The 22,784-nt window shown below is 44.0% G+C and overlaps 1 protein-coding gene across 1 annotated transcript; it reads right to left on the reverse strand.

Annotated features, from left to right (window-relative positions):
• Positions 1 to 35: 35 nt before the first annotated feature.
• metrn (meteorin, glial cell differentiation regulator) lies at positions 36 to 7,432 on the reverse strand. The gene is made up of 4 exons (XM_020454449.2): positions 7,079 to 7,432; positions 5,356 to 5,792; positions 3,658 to 3,717; positions 36 to 2,831 (listed from the first exon to the last, which is right to left on the reverse strand). The coding sequence occupies exons 1-4, from the start codon at positions 7,177 to 7,179 to the stop codon at positions 2,518 to 2,520; spliced, it is 912 nt and encodes a 303-aa protein (XP_020310038.1). The 5' UTR covers positions 7,180 to 7,432; the 3' UTR covers positions 36 to 2,517.
• Positions 7,433 to 22,784: the final 15,352 nt, after the last annotated feature.

Genomic DNA, 22,784 nt, shown 5'->3' on the forward strand with positions numbered 1-22,784 from the left:
AGAGATAAATAAATAAAATCCATAACATTCAAATGTGCTTTTCAGCCTTTTTATATCACAGACCACATACAAACACTTTCCTCCATAAGTTGTTTTTTGTTTCTAGAATTTCTTATATACATAATAACATTCACATTGGTATTAACACAAAATTACACTCACATAAGAAACAATTGACAATATCAGCAAGCATGGCAGTTTTCGGCTTTTTGTGTACATACCGCTCCAGCACATCAACTTAATTTGGTGTTAACTGCTCCCTTCATCCATTTAGTACACATAAGACAACATAACTTGACTAGCCATCATGGCCATGGATATGATTTTTTGTTCCTTTTGCATGCTAGTCTAGAGATGCTTACTGCTAACCCCAAAGCTGTTTGAAAGAGTATCACGCAAATACATTTAATACTGCTGTAAGAATTCATTATTGATATTTGGACTAAATTGTATTTTTGTTTTTTAATTTCACCCCCTTTTTCGATCTTGGGATAGATCCAGGGTCTGTAGTGGCGCCTCTAGCACTGTGATGCAGTGCCTTAGACTGCTGCGCCACTCGGGAGGCCGGACTAAATTGTTTTTGAGGTTTTCACGGCTCAACATGGCTATCAACATTTCGGACGTATGCTTGTGAAAGTTAGGTAGCTACTGGATGCAACTGCTTCTGCCAACTTTGAGACATATCCCAATGGACATTCATTGAGGGGAATATTGCTGTTGTCAGCAGTTGCAGTCCCACAAACTTGAAACATTTCCAGCCAAACTCTCATAGTCCGCCACAATGGTTATGGTTCCAATGGAATTTCCGCCATTAATTTTTCACATTGTGAATTTGACAGTAACGTTTTGATAGCTGTGTAAATCCCTCCCGGACGAGGTGAGTTTTATCAATGTATTTGCCTCAATTTACTTTCAAGAATGTGCTATGCAAATTATTGATAAAAGTTAGATTTGCGCGGTTATCAAAATGTCACACCGGGGCAAGCCTATACGAAATACATCTCAGATGGAAACATTTATGGTGAAAAAACAATTGGAATCATTTCCAGGTGATTTTCCGGGTTTTATGACTCATACTGTGGTACTCAATAAACACAATTATTTAACTTTGAACAATGACATAAATCTGGGCCAGTAGACCTTATAGCATCTCATTATCTGTTTTGGTAGTATTTTGCAGCTTGTTTTTTTGCAGACAGCTTTTCTCTTAGGCTTACAGTTACAAAATAGGTATGAATAGCTACGAAATGGCTGTAACGGGCAACACTGTTATAACGTAATTATGGTAAACTCGAAATAAGGGGTTTTCAAATATTAAAATCAATGTTTCTCAGACAGCATATTAAAAGGTAACAAAAGTTTTCAACCAAACTGAGATATCACAATGAAGTCTTGAAATAAACGGTATTATAAAATCTGCAGAAAATATTTAAACAGGGTTCAAAAAGGCAGAATTGCCTTGTGTGTACTTCGAAAAAATAATAATCTCAGAGTTGGCTATTGTCGTAAAAGCACGTTCATCACTAGTTTGCAGAGTTTATCGTGCTTTGAACCTGCTGTGCAAGCTTTAGCCTAGCGCTAACATGCGCTAGCCCAAGCCTAGCATTAATATGTGCTAGCCTAGCGTTAACATGTGCTAACCCTAGCGTAGCACTATCATGCGCTAGCAATATCTGTACATTTATTACGTTCTGATCACTCCTCTTCTACGCTACATATAGTCAGGTTTTCATTTGGTTTTCATTGCTTGCAGCATCAGACTTTCCAGATCATTCCCCTTCCCTTATTAGTGCAAATTACAATTTTTTTGAATAAAGAAAGACCCACCCTAATCTCCAATAAATAATTGCAACACTGAGAATAGTCCCCCATTGTTTCTTTCAACTATAAAATTGTGAGAAAATCTTGGACACAAAAGGATAGATTTCCCCCAGTTTTCCGAAACAAAACATTGAAGGAAAATGAGTGGCCATTTTGAAGACCACCGTAGAAAAACAACAGCCTTGTACTTGAACACTGGGATAACAATTACGTGACTTCCAAACAGATGGTAACTTCACCACAGAATTTTCCACATATTTCCCTGAGTTTAAAAGACACAAATTCACACTCAATAGCTCTGAATCCATTCCTGACAAATTTCTGCTTGTTGTTACGGAAAGCTCTTGTGAGAATTCTGAATAAGCATTTTTGGAAAATGTGTCCTGTGCCGAATGCTTTAATCTCATCTCGTCCACAGTGTCCTTCATATTTTAACAGAACTGTATATTGCACTGGGAATGGTGCTACAAATGTCCATGCCCAACTCCTCAGTCTTTGGGGGAAGACTGCATCCATCCTTCATGGCAGGGTCGGCCCACAGCTGCATCATTGGATAGGCTTCCATCTTCCTCACCTTTCACTCTGAGGTATGGCAAACCAAATGACAGGCAAGGGGGGGGCTGATCGAGTTAGGGCTTGCCTCACAGGACAGCCTCATTCAGGGGAGTAGTCAGGTGGGATTTGGGGTGACTCGGGTCAGTCCACAGCCATTTCACAGGGTAGCTGCTGGGCCAACTTGGCCTGAGCGTAGGCCTGGAGGAAGTCCTTGTAGCGGGGGGCGCAGCCCAACCATGCCTCGCCGAAGTGGACGCGGCCGGTGAAGAGGAAGCTGCCCACCCCAGGCCGGACACCGCACTGCAGCAGGGTCCTGATCTCGCCCGTGCGGGTCAAACGGCCGGTCCCGGTAAACAGGGTGTATTTCTGGCGGAACACTCGGGTGGCGCTGACTTTGATTACAGCCGCCCGTAGCTCACTGTCCTCGTCCACTGCCTTGATGTTACCACGCACCACTGTGGGTTGAAGAGACAAACTGGTTAGTCAAAAGCTCTATTGACCCAATTCGTTTGTAGCAGTTGTTACAAATACGACAATCATAGTTCAACTAAATGTGGACTAAGATGGTGGATGGTTAACATCTGTTGAATGGATGTAATGTTCTTCAATACTTGTTGTTCCCATTCTAAAAACACAATATTGGTAATCAATGGGAAAATATCTGCCACGCTTTAGCTGCCAAAAAACAGCTGAAGTACTAAACAAGTAACTAGAATCCTAACCCACCAGAGGCTAACATTAGAGTCAGTGAAATTGGTATGGAGAGCTGCCTGGGACAGTTCTGTAATCCCCCTGACTTTATGTTGCCAAAGGGCTGCCACTAAGCCTGATTACGGCTCAATTAGAGCCATGCGGATTAGTCCACTGCACTGTCTAGGGTGGGGGGAGATTATTCCACTACAGTGCCTTGAGGAGTGGGGGTTTAGGGGAACTTCAGGGAACTAGAGAGGCTAAAGTAATGCTGTTTCACCTTTGACCTCTGCATAAATTAAGTAGTTCAGAGGGGGGAGGATTTATATTTACACCAACCTCAGACCTGTGTTACCCCTACTTTCAGCTAATTCAACACAACCGATTTGTAGATCCTCAATCCTGACACAAAATCATTCTCTTTTTTTCTCTGCAACTGAATGGCTTTTCTTGCCATGTTGTATTGAATCTACATGAAATGGAGGACGAAATTCAGTAAGACACCAAACTGTTCCTGGTCTGACGTGTTGTTTTATTGTTATACGGCAGCCCAGACAACAAAACAGGAGGTTGTAAAAGAGGAGAACTCACCAAAGTCACTGGTGCAGACGGCCATAAGGAGCTCTGTGTTGTTACAGGGTCTGCAGGCACCTGGGAAGAGAGGGGGAGGAAGAAGGGGAAGAAAAAAGAGAGGGTCAATTGGAGAACTCCACTAATCAAACAAACACTAATTACATCCTCATTCAAAATCTGTTTACTCCCTGGTGATGTTGTAAACCACATAATACCTCCAAAAAATAAACAAGTTATAATATTTAAAAGCTTTATATTACAAACGCGTTGAGCTCTAACCTATCCTGTTGCACACTTGAAAGGAGACTTAAAGGAGGGTGGAGACGAGCTTACAACAAAGATCAAATGCTCTGGAGGCGTGATGCGAATAGAACAAATCAGTGTAAGGACATACACACACACGGACCAACTGCAGTGTTCTTTCAGACAGTTGCTACTTTTACGATTTGGAGAGGAAGGCCAGTGAAACTCCAATGGCCCCAGACGTTTTTAAAGCCAAATGAAATTAAACAGCCCACCTATCTCCCACCCCCACTTCCCCCCTAGACCCTGCTAGGGTGTCTGCACCCACACCTCATCAAAGCCAACCAGACAAGGGCAACAGAGGAGGGTGGAAAACTTCAAAAGATTTAAATGGGCTAAGTTACTTCTTTTCTAGGAGTTGTGGCGGCTTCAATCACAGCTGCTTATCACTTTAAAAGAGGAAACTAAAATACAGCAAATCCTCCTCTGTTTCATACAAGGACCCAGTCCACAGATGGCCACAGAAAAGGAACGCATAGCGAAACAAAAACACCAAACTGTGGCTGCATTGAAATGACTGCACTGAAAAAAAGAAAACACCCTGCCATTTTTTAAAGTTCCAAGAAGTTCACCACCACCCCTCCTAGCTGCCCCCTCCACACATTCCCCTTCTTAGTGAAAAAGTCTGATAAATGAGATTCCTTCCTTCTCCCTGGCCATAGAGCAAACCTCCCCCCATGCCCAGCCAGTGTGTGTGTACGTGTGTGTAGACTCTTGAGCGGAGAGGGGGTGTAGTTCTTAGAGCCAAGCCTCCCTACAGAGGGGCAGCTCAACAAATGAGGGTAGCATCTCAGCTGAGGCCTCCCTGTCGTCAAGGCAACGGCAGTAATCCCAGAACACTCATGCGAAGGCTCCAATGAAAGGAGCTCCGGGCTCTGGAGAGAAGGCCTCACATACTGGGCTTTTGTCCCGCTAACCCTCCTCCCTCTCTTTCTTTCTCTGCCTCTCTCCACTCCCTTTCAAATCTGAACCTGGCGACAGGGTCTGTAGGCCTATGTGTCCAGGGAAACTAGAGGACACATCCCCCACTCTACTCTGCCTGGACACAGAGAAAACTGAAAATTAACCCCCAAAAAAGGTCTGTTTGTGCTTAAGAGCGAGGAAACATATTTAGGGGTGGGGGTTGCCAGAATACAATTTAATATGATTCAGAGACCCATGCTAAAATAACTACTGGAAGCATGTGGGTGAGAAGAGAATTTAGTTATAGAATCTGAGCTAAAACAAATTCTAAAAGTTGTTTGTTAGGCCCATCAACCCTCAGGAAGCATATTCACAAACAAATTCAACACTGTCTTTTCCTTGCTTTGTGTTAAGAGAAATATTTTATGTGTATCTATTTGAGCCCAAATGTGACCCTTCCAGAACCCAGACTGACCTAGCATGGCTGCCTCCCTCCTCGTTCCAACTCACCTTCATTACTGATGATGGGGTTCGAGTCGAGTGACAGGCGTGCCGTCCAATCACCTCGCAGCTCATAGCGGAACGATGCAATGCGGCGGCTGATGTCCTGGTGAGGCGTGGCCTGGAGGAAGAGGGCTACCTTCTCGCCGGGCAAGCGGCTGAAGCAGCGCACCCGGGGTGGGGGAGACGTCTCCAGGCGGTCCCCTACCAGGAGCTCCAGGACCCCGTCTCTCTCCAAGTAGAGCTGGGCCCCGTGGAAGTGCTCTGAGGGCTTGACGCAGGCCGTGATTAGGCCTGAGCTGCTGCCCCCCGGCCCCACTGCCGCAGAAGTCAACCTGGGGGACAGGGTGAGGCGAAGCGCCCCCTTAGGGTAGAGCCAGTCCAGAGCACCCTCCGAGCAGTGGAGAGAGATCTGCTCCACACTGCCTGGCTGCTGGGACAGACCACTGTGGGATGGAAAGAGGGAGAGAGAGAAAAGGGAGACCAAGTTACATAATTGGACTTCCTCGCCTATAACCTCCAAGCTAGACAGACTCGTCTTCAGAAGTTGGCTAAAATTGGAGTCACCAGCGTGTCACTTTCTAGGATGTGGTGCAATTTTTATAAACCAATGATGTATATAAACCCTGGATGACTAACAGGGGGCGCTGTATTGAGTCCACCGCATAGCCGTACTCTTCATTGTAACAAAAAAATCTGGAAGCTACATAAATGCATTTATTGATGTCTACATTTGTTTTTGACACATTTTTATATTCCAGACACTGTAATGCACACTTTTAAATTATATTATATGAGCTAAACATAAATTAAAAATCACATTTATTTCTTATTTTAGTGATGTTACTGTCCCCACTGGCCACAAAAAAAAATGTTGTCCTTGATAACTGAAATGCTGTAGAATTCCATTCATTCCTATGGAGGACTGCTCCAAATGGGGAGTGCCAATATCGCTGCCAGGTGGCTTCAAAGCCTCGTCAATGTCCAATTCTATCATCATCAATCCAGGGTTTATATACATAATTGGTCGAAACCCATTACGGAAATTGCACTGAACATTGCAGGATGTGTGGTTTGGGTATAGGCTTTAGATGTGGGCAACTTTGAGAGGGACTGAGGGAAAGCTTGAAAAATAATAAATAAACAAATAATTCTGGCTAAAATGGATGAGAACAGATGAACCTTTTCAGCTGGAGATTTTCATTGCAGTGCGTTTCACTCATTTTAAGTGCATCCTTTGAAAACGATTAAAACATGCTTTCAAAATACACATTGAACTGAGGTATCCATTTGCATTCAAAAAGAAGTAGCGCTACCTATTGGTCACCAAATGCGGCCGTCAGTGCCATTTAAAAATGTGTCTGACTTTACATAGTGTAGGTCATTTCATCTATAAAACATGGCCTAGAATTTGGTTTTAGAAAATGTATATTAAATCATCCTTTTCCAAATAACGTCAAGTAATTTCCCCTGTGCACACATAAAACCGTTATAATAACGGCATAACTCTCTCCTCTCTCTTGCTCACTCTGCAAGACTGCAACCCAAGGCGCAATACTTTGTTGCAAGACACTGGAAACATTTAATTGCGCCTAAAACCTGTATCGACTTGTTTCAACTAAGTTAGAACCGGAACAAAACGTTATTTTGCACCTAACTATATAAAACAATGTGAATGGTTCTCCATAAAACAAATGAAACTTGAATAAACCGTTATAAAAGTTATACTTGCCTCCCTCGCCAGCTGCATTGGTCTTCGGAATAACTGGACACAGCGCTATCAAAAATGGGTAGTAGCAGGATCCAAACTTTGTAAATCCAAGAAATTGCCATTTCCTTCGGTAGGTGTTACGACTTAGATTTTTTTTTTAAGTTAATGTTCCAAAGATGCCGTCCCTTCAACCTTTACGCATGGGAATCTCCACTATTCCTATCTACTCGAATTGTATTTTGCTTTTCTCGACAACCTCCATAGCGTGGTAGCCTCCTTTTCTTGATGAAAAGATAAGATACTTTCAGTTACACTTTTAAACGGACTGTCCCTACTTTTACTCTGCCTCCCTGATGGTAGTGCGTAAAGAGAAGAGTCGTCTGAAGTTTTTGCCCGTGAGCACAAGTTGGTCGACCAATCAGAGTTGGAGAGGAGAAACTTTAAACCACTCATACGATAGAAGGGGAGGGGGTGTGAGCTATTGCCCGTAACATAAGAAGAATGATCTATCAGTATGCAAGAACAAGCCTTGTTGGTAATAGATAGGCGGCAATTTACCATTGTGTCAAACAAGCATGTACAAGAAGAAGAAAAAAATGAGTTGCATGGGCACAAATATGAACCTCCTTTGTTGAAGTGTGAAGGCACTGTCCTCATATTTCCTCTCTCATATTATGAGCAAACACAGGGTTAAAGTGAAATTCTTCACTTGAAAGTTCTTGACAATAGGCCTACATGTATTGGAGCCCTTCCTCCTCAAAAGTAGACAAAAACCTGGTTCAGTGGAAAATAGGAATTATTCCACCATGTACAAAAAGGCGTTTAGATAATAATGACCTCTATGAAATATAATAGCGTTTCTCTGAGCTTTGCTGCTTGAACCCCTAAAATGTGCAGGTTAGAAGCACAACCAAGACAGACAGAAAATTCTACCTTGAGACAGGAAAGTATGAACAGAGAATATTTATTTATTGTGATAATGCTAACCAAGGAAAGCTCTAACTCCTTGGTTAGCCTCATTGGTTACTAATTGCTAACCTGTGAGGCCCACTGGCCACAAACTGGTTAAATCAACGTTCTTACAATGGAATTTGTCAACATATTGTGACGTGGAATCTATGTGGAAAAAATATTGGATTTTTAAAAAGTCATCAAAACTGTTGTTTTGAGGGTGAAATTTCAACCAGAGGATTATGTGTCACATCTGCTCCTGCCATGCCCTCTAGTGCTCATCCTGTGTCTCCTTGACCTGCCGCCACTCCCCCAGTGCTCTCTCCCTCTCTCTCTCTCTGTGTGTGTGTGATTGTGTGGGCAGAGACAGGTGTGCTGGAGTCAGAGCAGATCCCCATCAGCTGCAACCTGTTCCATAACTCAGTCCTGCCTCTTCCACGCTGCTAGATCGTAATCTCTGCTCAGTCAGCCCATGTTTCTAGCCCTTTGTTGCTGTTTTCCCTTGCCTGCCGCTGTTTTCCTCTCCGCTACAGTTCTGCCCGCTCTAACTCTGGTCCCTGTCTCCAGCCTCCGCACCTGGTTTCCGGCAACCCTCCCGAGCTTCCCCAGGCCTGCACTCAATATTACCCCCGTGTTTCAATAAATACCTTGATAACCTTATCCCAGTCTCATAGTCTGAGTCTGCTCTTGGGTTTACCTATTCCGCTCCACGTGACAGTACGATCTGGCCAAAGACATGAACCCAGCAGACTCAGATCCTCTACACCAAACCCTCGCCGGCCAAGGCACCCTGCTCGAGCAACATGATCAAGCCCTGAAAACCCTTCTGTAGCACATCAATGAGTTTTCACGAAGCCTGTCTGACCTACAGGGCCGAACCTTTGCCCAGAACTCGCAACCAGCCCCTAGTTCGCCTCATCTGCACCGTGAGCCGTTTGTTCCGGCCCCTGTGCGTTACGATGGCAACTTCAGAGCTTGCAGAGCCTTTTTGTTACACTGTTCGCTAGTATACGAGCAACAGCCCTACGCTTATGCTAGCGAATGGGTCAAGATTTCCTTCCTGAATGACTGCCTCAGTGGAGCAGTGCTTTCTTGGGCCACAGCTGTGTGGGAGAAACCTTCCCCTGTCTGCTCCTCCTACTCCAGCTTCACGGAGGAGATGAGGCGAGTTTTCGACCATCCTGTCTGCGGTAAGGATGCCGCCAAGCGACTCCTGTCCCTCCGTCAAGGCTCCCATAGTGTCGCTGAGATGGCGATCGAGTTTCGCACCCTCGCCGATGAGAGCGGCTAGTATGAGGATGCCCTTCAGTGAGCATTCCAGAACGCTCTCACCGAGACCATCAAGGATGAGTTGGTGTCCAGGGATGAGCCTGATGGACTCGAGGAGCTCATCTCTCTTGCCATCCGCATCGACAACCGTCTTGGTGAGCATCGGAGAGAGAGGGCAGGACCCGAACCCACACGGCTCGACCGGGCCTGTCTGTATCCTGAGGAGAGGCAGCGGCGAATCAGCACTAGGAGCTGCCTATACTGTGGCCAGGTTGGTCACTTTGTTAAAGCTACTCCTGCCCCTCCCTCAGCAGTTGTGGGGGATATACTGTTGAGTCAAAGCACCGGTCCATCTTCCCCCAGACCCTTTCTAGGTGGCACTCTTGTATGGCAAAGTCGGCCTTTTTCTCTACCTGCCCTCATCGACTCGGGTGCCGACGAGAGGTGTTGTTACCCAGTTGGGTCTGGACACTGTTCCACTCGATTCACCCCTTGATGCCAATGCTCTCAATGGACAGCTCCTCGCCCGTATCAGTGAGAGAACCGTGCTGGTCATCCTGCGTCTCTCTGGGAATCACCAGGAGAGGATCGGTCTCCACATAATCGACTGCCCTCGCTCTCCTCTGGTTCTTGGCCATCCTTGGTTAAAGCTGTACAGCCCACAGATCGACTGGAAGGGTAACCACTTGGAGTACGTTTTGTCACTATAATTGTCTATATTCTGCCCTTACCCCTGCCTTGTCTGTGCCTCAGTCCATTCCAGAACCCCCCAGACCTGTCATCAGTTCCTCCAGAGTATCACGATCTAGTTCCTGTGTTCAGCAAGCACCACACCTGGTCTCTGCCGCCTCATTGGCCGTACAACTGTGCTAACCTCCAGCCTGAAACTCCTCTCCCCTGTAGCTGGTTGTATAACCCCTCTCGCCCCATACAAGAGTGGCATTGACCTCGCTTTGTGCAGGCGGGCAGTTTGGAACTCAATAGTGAGTGTTGTAATCGAGGACAGACGATTTTGTGCTACATGTTTCAACACTCGGCGGCCCTGTTCTGTGAGCTTGTGTGGCCTACCACTTCGCCGCTAAGCCGTTGTTGTTCCTAGACGTTTCCACTTCACAATAACAGCAATTACAGTTGACCGGGGCAGCTCTAGCAGAGCAGAAATTTGACGAACAGACTTGTTGGAAAGGTGGCATCCTTTGACGGTGCCACGTTGCAAGTCACTGAGCTCTTCAGCACAGGACATTCTACTGCCAATGTTTGTCTATGGAGATTGCATGGCTGTGTGCTCAATTGTATACACCTGTCAGCAACAGGTGTGGCTGTTGCTGTCGAAGTCATTCCAAAGGTTTAGCAGAGTAAATTAAATGTAACAATTCTTTATCAATCATATATCATCAATTATGCTATTTAGGCATATATAGCATTTGGGAAGTCATCAACAGCTATTGTTTAAATGATTCAGCTTTGGATTCAGCTAAAAATAGACCGTACATATAGGCCTAGGGTTTCAAGCTTTGGTTGATTTCAAATGGTATCTACAAGTTAAATTATACATACACTGTATGTTGGATTCACGTCTCCATCTAAACCAAAAATCGAAGTTATAGAATAGGAATAAATCAACTCAAACAGTATTTAAAGTGCATTTAAAGTTTGGTTTGTAATAGAGACATGAATCCAACATATGAAACTTGAATTTGTAGACAAACTTGAATTAAAGCCAGTGGCACAGATGGAACTATCCAAGCAGCAGATAGATACAGTGTTGATGTTGATATTTGGTTGTGTTATTAGAGTCATCACAGTGTATAAATCAATCAAAAATCAGACATTGGTTGTGCTGTTAGATGGATGAAAGCATAGTGAAAACACATTGGAATTCAACAAACTTTAGGCTGTCTCTTTGAGTTGGTGAAAACAGGTTGCAATCTCATTGATCAACCTATCAACCAAATATTACCCAATTCTCTTGAAATGACGTGGTGTGCCCAGTGGGGGTGTCCCCGCTGGGTGCTGTGCTCTCTGCCCCCACCCTGCTGGGGTTCTCTTTCATGTGGTGTTATTATAACCTAATCAAATATTCTTTTGTACTGGTACCCTCATCCATTTCCCTGGACTGAAACAGTGACTTTGAATGTATGTGTGTGTGTGCATGCGTTTCTGAGTGTGTGTGATCAAAGGCAGGGCAAGGCCTTCTGATCGAGTTATGACAAGGCCTCAGATGAGACACAAAGGCACATGTGCAGAAATCCAGCTGCTCTATTGTCTCCATCGGGACCGAGTTTTGTTCGCACCCAGGGCATTTCAAAGGACCAGCATCTCAAAGACACAGAGGCAGGGGGTAATAGAGTCAAAGACAATATGAATATATTTGGCTAAACTTAGTTATGGGCATTATTGCTATGACTATGCATCAGTGTGCACATAAACCTATGAATAGATACATATGTACAGTACACGTGTATCCCTAAAAACAATGATACACACACTTACAATGACCTTAGAGGTGCCCTCCCTGGGACACTGCTATCTCAAACTTGTGGGCTTGCTTGGATTGCATTTTTGCAGTGAGTTCCAGCGTAAACATGCAGTTCAGCACACAGTACAGTTTCACGGAACAGAGAAAATGCTTTTGTCAATTAGGGGGTAGTCAGCCGTGGGTGTGATTGTTCAAGCATTAGTTCCCAAGCTTCAAACAGTGAACCAGATTTTCTGTGTTGTAGAGTTAGCCATCTTCTCGTATGAGTCCGTGTTCACATTATTCTCACTGGCTTGTGAATGCAGTATCTTTAAACAATGTCCTCGTGCTAGTACGAGTCCTTGCATGTGTATGTTATACAGTGTGTGTATTTATTTGGTATGTTTATGCTTCTCTGTGTGTGTGCATGCATGCTTGTGTGTGTGTTTGCTGGGAGGGGCCTGGCACTGTAGTGTTACCTGACGTTTAAGGAGACCTGACTCTGGAGCAGGTCTCGTGCTCTCTCTCTCTCACTCTCTCTCTCTCTCTCTCTCTAATAAGCATTTGCTTACTGCTTTACAGCAGTACGCCAGTGATTCGTACTGTAGTGCTAGTGATTCATACTGCATAATCATTTCGTTTTTATGTGATAACTATCCCAAAAATATATATGCATCAATAAAGCTTCCTGAGCTAAAATGTTTCTTATGTAAATGTTTTTCCATAATCCGACCCCTTCCCGCCCTCACAGCTGCTTCCCATGGCACATCAGTGCAAATCCGCTTTATCTGACGTTCCCGCTATTTGTTCGCCAGCTCTGTGACATCTATCCCCGGTAATGAGATGGGCAAGCATGTCCAACTCCCCTCTCCCTGCTAATCAGACTACTCATTGTACCAAAAAAACATTATGTCATCCTTAAGACACTGTACCACAGACACTATGTCATTCTTAAGACACTGTACCACAGACACTATGTCATCCTTAAGACACTGTACCACAGACACTATGTCATTCTTAAGTCAGTGTTATAACGTGTGTCAAAGGGCTTCTGTATGCTCTTGTCTATGAGACCTCTGAACATGATGTTTTACAGTATTTAAGAAGTAAAAATCGAATGTCCTGTATTGTGGGAATAGTCCTGCAAAGAAACTGTAGAGTGGATGGGAAACGTTGGCATCCCCGAGGTGAAACTTCGGAATTCCCGAGTGAAACCACATCACAGTGCTAGTTTCTGATGAGTCGGTGGGATTGGTGAGGCTGGCGTTTTCCCATCCCTACCCACCCAGGTGATGGGTTCCTGTCCTGTCGTTTCTCTCAGGACTAGTATGTCTCAGTGAGGGCTGTGGGAAGCACTAACTCAGGGATCCCTATATAAAGTACTTTATTTGCCCTCTGAGCCCCTATGAGAGACCAATGTGAAAACCGACACCTGCTCTCTCACTCACTTTCTCAGCGCTGTGTTTGTGTGTGTGTGTGTGTTGTGTCCCTGTGGGTGTGATTGTGTGTGAGTCTATGGCTCAGTGGGAGAGCCCTAGCAGGTAAACAGAGGGAGAGAGTAGATTGCAAACACAGCTGGAACCGCAGAGAGGCACAGTGAGAATACTATTAACTCTCTCATAAACATGTAATACATCACTTAGCTCTACTACCATAATACTCCGTTCATGTTGTTCTGAGAGATTTAGCACTTCTTTAATATAGAAAGAAATTGTGAAACGGTCTTAAAATCGGGATATGAGGGACCTTCCTACATGATATTATACAAAGTGGCTTCACAACGTCACAAACTCAATTGCTTCCTAGGTCAGAGGTCACAGCTGGGTGCTCTACATAACATTTGAATTACTGAAATGGAGGGAAATGGGTGCAGGTGTTAGGATGAGGCTTTAACATCTTGATCAGTGTTTCCCAACTCCGGTCATCGAGAAACCCCAACAAACACACATTTTTGTTGCAGCCCTGGACCAAAACACATGATTTAACTTGTCAAAGGCTTGATGATTAGTTAACAAGTAGAATCAGGTGTGCTTGTCCTGGGCCTCAACAAAAATATTTACTGTTGGGGGTACTTGAAGAATGGAGTTGGGAAACACTGCTCTATACTGAACAAAAATATAAAAGCAACATGCAACAATTTCAAATATTTTACTGAGTTACAGTTCAAAGAAAGAAATCAGTAAATTTAAATAAATTCAATAGATCCTAACCTATGGATTTCACATGACTGGGCAGGGGCGTAGCCATCTGTAACGTCTCTCGTCGGAAGGCATGGACCAAAACGTAGCGTGGTAAGTGTTCATAATACTTTATTACTCAAAAACACTCGAACCAAAATAACAAAGTGGAGAAAACGAAACAGTTCTGTCAGATGCAGACACTAAACAGAAAATAACTACCCACAAAACACAGGTGGGAAAAAGGCTGCCTAAGTATGATTCTCAATCAGAGACAACGATAGACAGCTGCCTCTGATTGGGAACCACACTCGGCCAAAAACAAAAAAATAGAAAACAAAGAAATAAAGAAACTAGAATGCCCACCCTAGTCACACCCTGGCCTAACCAAAATAGAGAATAAAAGCCTCTCTATGGCCAGGGCGTGACACCATCGGTAGGCCTGATAATGTATAGGCCCGCACACTTGGGAGCCTTGTCCAATCAGAATGAGTTTTTCCCCACAAAAGGGCTTTATTACAGACACAAATGGAGGCCCTGGGCTGTTGTGGTTACACGTGGCCTGTGGTTGTGAGGCCGGTTGGACATACTACCAAATTCTCTAAAACAACATTGGAGGTGGCTTATGGTAGAGAAATGAACTTTTAAATCTCTCTGGCAACTGCTCTGTTGGACATTCTTGCAGTCAGCATGCCAATTGCATGCTCCCTCAAAACTTGAGACATCTGTGGCATTGTGCTGTGTGACAAAACTGCATATTTTAGAGTGACCTTTTATTGTCCCCAGCATACTGTGCACCTATGACATGATCATGCTGTTTAATCTACTTGGTGATATGCCACACCTGTCAGGTGGATGGATTTTCTTAGAAATGGGGAAATGCTCACTAACAGGGATGTAAACAAATTGGTGCACAAAATTAGAGAGAAAAAAGCTTTTTGTGTGAATGGAACATTTCTGGGGTCTTTTACTTCAGCTCATGAAACCAACACTTTACATGTTGAATTGATTTATTTTACCTTTATTTTACTAGGCAAGTCAGTTAAGAACAATTTCTTATTTTCAATGACGGCCTAGGAACAGTGGGTTAACTGCCTGTTCAGGACGACAGATTTGTACCTTGTCAGCTTTGGGATTTGAACTTGCAACCTTTCGGTTACTAGTCCAACACTCTAACCACTAGGCTACCCTATATTTTTGTTCTCTATAGCAGGGGTATTCAACTCTTACCCTATGAGGTCCGGAGCCTACTGGTTTTATGTTCTACCTGATCATTAATTCCACCCACTGGGTGTCCTGAGTCTAAATCAGTCCCTGATTAGAGGAGAACAATTTTAAAAAGCAGTGGAACTGGCTTCGAGGTCCAGAATTGAGTTTGAGGGATCTAGAGCATCCAAAATGGGGGATTGATTCTTTCTGAAATTAGCTTCTAAGCCATTAGTTTAAGTTGGTCTTGGTTCCCATGATTTCATACAAAGGGGAAAGCTACATGGGACTTTGCAACATTACGAACATTCATGCAATGCTCAAAAGTCAACCTAACATCAAACCAGTTATGTCTACTTCTTTGAGTACTTAACTTTTTGTTGTTGTTGTAATTTTAACCCTCTTTTTCTCCCCAATTTCGTGATTACGATCTTGTCTCATTGCTGTAATTCCCCAACGGACTCAGGAGAGGCGAAGGTCGAGTCATGCGTCCTCCGAAACATGACCCGCCAAGCCACACTTCTTAACGCCCGCTCACTTAACCCAGAAGCCAGCTGCACCAATGTTTCGGAGGAAACACCATTCAGCTGACGACCAAAGTCAGCCTGCAGTCGCCCGGCTCGCCACAAGGAGTCGTCGAGCACGATGAGCCAAGTTAAGCCCCTCCGGCCAAACCCTCCGCTAACCCCGGATGACGCTGGGCCAATTGTGCAATGCCCTATGGGACTCAGGAAGCATTGGACCAGAACCTGACTTTTGACCGCACAGGTTTGTCACCAACTGGTACCACAACAGAGCCTATTATCTGTGTGTTCCTCTGTGTGTTCCGCAGTCTGAATAGGTCCCTATCACACTACCCTCAGGCAAAGCACCATATCACAAACTGAGCAATGCAACTGATCATTGTCTAAAATTGTATTTCCTACTGGGGTGCAGCAGAGTAGAGCAGAGCAGACCACATGGAATTGAAATGCACATGTTTGATACCATTCCACTGACTCCCTTCCAGCCATTATTATGAGCCGTCCTCTCCTTAGCAGCCTCCACTGATATACTCCCAGGGCTTTTGTCTTTCCCCAACCCCCTCCAAGTCATCCAGCTGTCCTATTTTGGAGGGAACCTTTGGAGGGAATTAATGACTTGAACTGAATAAAACCTAAATAAAAATGTATAACCATATTGGTCAACAGGTTTAAGAGAATGATCTGATAGTCATTGTTTACGTTTTAAGCCATTAGAGCTTGCAATTGGAAAGCTATTTATCCTTTGTTAATATGTTTCACCACTTTTCTAAATCCCATTAGCCCTCTTTCTCAGTAAACTCTCAATAAATACTGATAAAGCGTCACCAATAGATGACCAATTTCTATCCTGAGAGAAAGAGAAAGTGAGAGAAGGTAGTTTCCAACTCTCCCTCCCTTTATCTCACAGGCAAGGGAGATAACGATAGTATCATTCAAATTAGATTGGCTTTAAAAAGAGGGGAGCGTCAACAGAGCAGCCAACCTTGACTGGGGTTTGCGTTGGTTCTGGCATTCCTCACATAAGGGAACGCTTCAGCTCAACAGCAAACATGGCAGACTCCCTGTGAAGTGGTTCTTCACACAGAGATGTCACCCAACAGATTTACTGGCTCTACGTTGACTCACGACAATCAATGCATGCTCATAGGCCCCACAGACGGGAGAGAGGGGAAAGGAGAGGAAGAAGAAAGAGGGAAAACCCCACAGTAAAGCAACCACAGAATGCACACAGGAAGTCTACCACGGTATGGGGTTTGAGAGGCAAATACGGTATAATATGACTAAACTGTACTGTTTAGGCCCCCCAGCTATTTGCTGTAGCCTGATTGGAAACAATCTGGTGGATTTAATTTCACTCTAACCACGGCCTGTCCTGTCTACCTCATATATAGTGTACTTCCCCTTATGAGGTTTGTGGGACTGTGTGTGGGGTGGGGTGGCTGAGCCAGGCGTGGGTGTGTTTTGGAGGGAACAACATCTGACTTACATTGTGTACTTCTTTTAACGAGGTTTGTGGGATGTGGGTGATTTCATTCATGATAACCTTGGGTTTATTCCAGGCAATGTGTGGGGGTGTCAGCTGTGTGTGGGAGGGTGACTGAGTTAAGTGTGGGGGTTGTTTTGGAGGGAACGGCGCTAGCTATTCTTCTTGATCTTTACAGGGGGTAACCCCCCCCCCCCATTGTATGTTTATGATTCTCATTAGCCACTGCTTACTACAACTCTTCCCAATATGGCTATTACCTCCATTACCCCTAATGGGTTATTGTTATTGGTATCACAATGATACACAGTGATGGTCCAGTCCTGCTGGGGCTGATTGCCTGTGTTGTTGGAGCCCAGTTGGTGGTCAGACAGAGGTGCTCCAGTGTTTGTCCCTGTCTCAAGCTCCCCTCCCCCACCACGTCATTGTCCACCACGATTGGCTGGATCATGTTGGAGGGAAACCATTGTAGTGCCATCCTCCCTCCAAAAATGTTTTTAGACCTATGCCCACAGACTCAGAGACACATTCTCAGTCACATAGAGGCGCTGCACATATTTAAATACTTGATTTGGATCCTCAATGAAGCATTGTCAACACAAACATCCCAACATCAGAGATCATGCTTGAACTAATACTTGGACACGCTTGGAGACATATCAATGAGTCATTTTTGATGTAACGACAAGACATAATTACACAAAGTTTGACATTCTGTTTCACTATCCTGCATCAGTAACAGAACCTATGATAAGAGAATGGTCCAGGTTTGCTCCTTTGGTCTGCCCCTTTGGTCTGCTCATTGGTCTGCTCATTGGTATGCTCATTGGTCTGCCCCTTTGGTCTGCTCACTGGTCTGCTCATTGGTCTGCCCCTTAGGACTGCTCGCTGGTCTGCTCACTGGTCTGCTCATTGGTCTGCTCATTGGTCTGCCCCTTTGGTCTGCTAGCTGGTCTGCTAGCTGGTCTGCTCGCTGGTCTGCTCGCTGGTCTGCTCATTGGTCTGCTCCTTTAGCCCCATTTGATAACAAAAACAATCATATACCTTCAGTCACACAAAACCTGAAGCTCAAATCCTACATCAATGTTTGAGTCAGACAAGTTTTCATACTCGCTGTTATAGACACGCATGGAGAATATTTTTCTTAAGCTGCCTGATAGCACAATCATTGCCGCTTACCCTTACCCCTCCTCCATGAGTTGAGCGCCGCTTTATGCTATTGACTCCTCTGTGCATTGTGTTTCAGGGGGTCCTCCTTGGCTGCACAGGCTGTAATTAGCTTATAGTATACACACACACACACACAGCGAAAGAGAAACGTTTTAAACCCTAGACAATGGTGTACATTGGACAATAGACCAATACTCTGACCCCCTCTGACAGAGCTCTCTAATCTTCGCTAGACTGCACTCAGACCCCTGATTGTTCTAATCTAACAACCCCGCCGCCCACCCCCTGCCCCCACTGTGCAGTATAATGAAACTGCTAATAGGTAAGATAACATTTAGGTAAGATGTAGGTAAGATAATGTGATGTTATCTCTTTTGGATTTGGTCTCTCTTGCTGTCATTAGGTGTGAATACAAAATATACCGGTCAGTGTGTGTGTGTGTTGTGGTCTGGCAGGCCTGAATATACTATGAACCTCAGGAGTAGTTATAAAAACATTTCAATCCAGCTACAGAGCCTTGAATGATACTGAGTCTGCTTTGGTGAATAGAGTATCTAGAAATAGATCATCTAGAAATTCGTAAATAGAGAACCTTCTTTTCACTTTGTCATTTAGGTTAGTATTGTGGAGTAACTACAATGTTATTGATCCATCCTCAGTTTTCTCCCATCACAGCCATTAAACCTTCAAACTGTTTTATAGTCACCATTGGCCTCATGGTGAATCCCTGGCAGTTTCCTTCCTCTCCGGCAACTGAGTTAGGAAGGACGCCTGTATCTTTGTAGTGGCTGGGTGTATTGATGTATCATGTAATTTATAAATACACCAAGATCAAAGGGAGTTGTGCTTTTTAAAAATGAGTTTTTACCCATCTATCAATAGGTGCCCTTCTTTGCAAGGCATTAGAAAACCTCCCCGGTCTTTGTGGTTGAATCTGTGTTTAAAATTCTGAGGGGCCTTACAGATAATTGTATGTGTGGGGTACAGAGATGAGGTAGTCATTCAAAAATCATGTTAAACACTGTTACTGCAAACAGAGTGAGTCCATACAACTTATTATATGACTTGTTAAGCACATTTTTACTCCTGAACTTAACAAAGGGATTGAATTATTATTGACTCGAGACATTTCAGCTTTTAATTTCTTTATTAATTTGATAAACATTCTAAAAACATAATTCCATTTAATACATTTTAAATTCCGGCTGTAACACAACAAAATGTGGAAAAAGTCAAGGGTTTTGAATACTTTAAGGCACTCTATATATATTTTGAAATGCCCTTCTGTGAGATAGGAACTAGCTTCAAACACCGCCGATCCTGTAACCGGTCACATTTGATGATCTGAAAAGAGATTCAAACAGCCACGATTTTTCCTTTGAAAGTTGCATTTTGCCTCGGCTTGCACACCAAATCTGAATTTGCTTCTATTTATTCCAAACTTTCCTTCCTCAACCCCTCCATTCAGTCAACCCTAGGCTGTGACCTGGGTCTGTCACTGTTTCCAGCGTCCTTTTCATCTACTTCTATGAAATACCATCTCACATGCACACACAATCTATTTATTTATTTAATCTCTCTCTCTCTCTATATATATATATATACACACCTGCAGTTGTCTCTGCTGATCAATAGGCCTAGCTGTCTTTTATAAATGTATACATCTATTGTAAATGAGGAGCCTCTTGTTGGGGAAACCCTTGAGGGGACCGCCAAACTTGGGTGTCCCCTGTCATTGAGTAAACTCTCTGCCCCCTCCACCCCCCCCCTCCACCCCCTGCCCCCCTATCTTAAATGGCACACCTCTCTCCACAGCAATATCATGTTACTTGGTCCTAAGGGAATTTTATGTGGGGTTAACGGCTATTAACGGTTGCTGCTATTTGGACAGATACACCATAGTGTAATGGTATTACGAATGCCACACGCGCTGCCAGGAAAAAGGTGTTGCAATATGTGTTTTCTTTGCTCCTGTTGAAACCGTAGGATGACCAGTAACATTAGTATAGGTGTATTTTGTTGATATGATGAATGTCGATCAAATGATTGAACTGTAATGAATGAATTGTTTAATTGGTTATGCCTATGTTTCAATACAAGATAGTTAATTGGTCTTGGTCAGTACAGTGAGCGATAAGTAGCTCTGCTTCTGTATATATATATATTTTTTTTTTAATATCTAGGATTCTGAAAACCATCTCAGGAATGATAAACATTTCAACTCACAGCTCTGTCTGGTCATTTGCCTTTTTCTGCATCTGACCACAATTATGTGGAACAGAGGAGGCTGGGAGAAGACAAAGAGAGAGAGAGAAAGAGAGAGAGAGCAGACAGACAGTCGGTCCCCTCTTCAATAGAGCGAGTCTCTCTGGAGCCAACAGTGTCGGCTGCAGAGAATTTCAGAAGAGAGAAAGAGGGTTAAAAAGCAAGAAAGGGGGAGAGGGGACATGTTGAATAATGGAGCATATTGAAGGAGTATGCTATGCATTTGTCTTGAAATTCTGACACACACACATGCCTGACTTTGTCCTTGCGGCTGGGTCTATCTGCAGATGCATGCGTTCTAATCTGGGCCCTCCAATAGGGAGAAAGGCGCTGGGTCAGCCAGGGTGAAATGTTTGTGATGGAAATTTGGACGGCAGGCGTAGGAAAACAAAGATTGAGACAAGACGCCCCCAGAGACGACATACTTTACACATGAGATAACATCACCAAATACAATTTAAAAAAGTTCCCAAATGTGATGGATCATCCTGTCATATTTTTTTCCTCTCCAGTCAAGTCCAACACTAGTTTGATTGTTTTCATGGAAAATCTTGGTGTTTTAGGTTTTACTTGATACATAATTAGCTAGCCTTGACCATTTATACCAACATTCATTGTGTTTTGACCCTTTCGGCAAAAGCTTTGCGGATGTATTGAAATGTTTCCATTTCGCAGGAATTTAATTGAATTGACACAATGAAACACCAATATCCATTTTTTTTTTGTGGGAGGCCTACAATGAAAATTGGACATTTTCAATAGGCTATTCGGATTGTCCAAAATGGTGGTTTGCCTCACAGGCACAAACAATCAAAAGCCAGTTTGAACAATATCTATTCTGCCCATTTAAAACTCAATCACTCTTTGGATCTGAACGACAACCATGAGCTTATATCGATTTCCCCCCTGTTAGTTCTGCTCAGGAAAATAACCCTTAATCCAGCCCTTCCCTGTTGGAACCCGGGGGGGGAAGCCTGCAGAACCGGACAGAGCACGGAGATGGAACCATGGAGGAATCCAATGGAACCGTCCAATGGAACCGCTCCATACTGTGAGATCCTGCGAGATGGCACAAAGATTGGATTTAATGACCCTCCGATTCAGCGGTTCTGAATGAGCTGACCTCTGACCCCCAGCCTCGGCCCCTCCTGACCCCTCACGTCCTCCGGGGGCCAGTGGTTGTCACTGGTCGTTTGTCAAACTCCTTTCAGTGATCTGATTACCATCCAATTTGGGATCTGCCGACTACACGCTTCTGGGATCAAGGCAAGCTGCATATAGCAACTTTACATGACAACAAATAACTAGATTGAGGAGTGAAAAAGTGGAGGGAACATGAATTATTCTATTTGCAGAAGTAGAAGAGTTAAAACTTTAGAAACAAACAACTTTGTTATATATATATATTTTTTATGAATCTTTAACATAAACCATATACATACAAAAAGTTGTTTAGCGGCAATATTGTTCAACAGACAACTGACCTGATGGGCAGCTGTGAAAGCAGTTAGTAAAGAGTCTGGGAGCCGATGGGAATCATTAGAGAGTCGTTAGCTGAATGAGGCCAATCAGTTATAAGAGCAACTGCGGAAGGATCAGCTATCCCAGATTCAACCAAACTAAACAACGCATGATGAATCATGACTCTTGTTCCCATCCAAACAAAATCTCTTTTGTCCAGCCGACTCAGAATCCACTGGGCACACACTGGTTGAATCAACGTTGTTTCCATGTCATTCCACGCCGTTGAATGGAGGTCTGTGCCCAGTGGTTCTTGACTCATTAGGATGTGTTGCAGTGTGCGTGTGTGTATGTGGTTGTATGTGTATATGTACCCGTACAACAGGTGTACAATGCATCTGGCACAATGGTGATGAAATAAAATAAGAACTCTCTGTGGAGATACCGCACAATGGCACATTTTTGTGCAGACAAACTCTCTGTTATATCACAAAAACGATCAGTTGTATCATAACTATTGTGTCAAATGTGTTGTACAATCAGTGGTACAGAGCCTGTATGTGTACGTGCTCACACTTCGGTACGTGTGTTCAGGTGTCAATGGGCCGCCATGCTTTTCTTTAATCTACTGTACTTCAGGAATGTGTGTGATATTATTGCAACCTTTTCCTGCCCCTCCCTGAAAGACCCTCCCTTCCCCCCTTACCTCAGTCCTCTGTCTGGGTCAACACACACACACACACAATTAGCCCCCTTACCCCAT

This window comes from Oncorhynchus kisutch, linkage group LG20 (assembly GCF_002021735.2).
Source record: "Oncorhynchus kisutch isolate 150728-3 linkage group LG20, Okis_V2, whole genome shotgun sequence".
NCBI classification, from domain to species: Eukaryota; Metazoa; Chordata; class Actinopteri; order Salmoniformes; family Salmonidae; genus Oncorhynchus; species Oncorhynchus kisutch.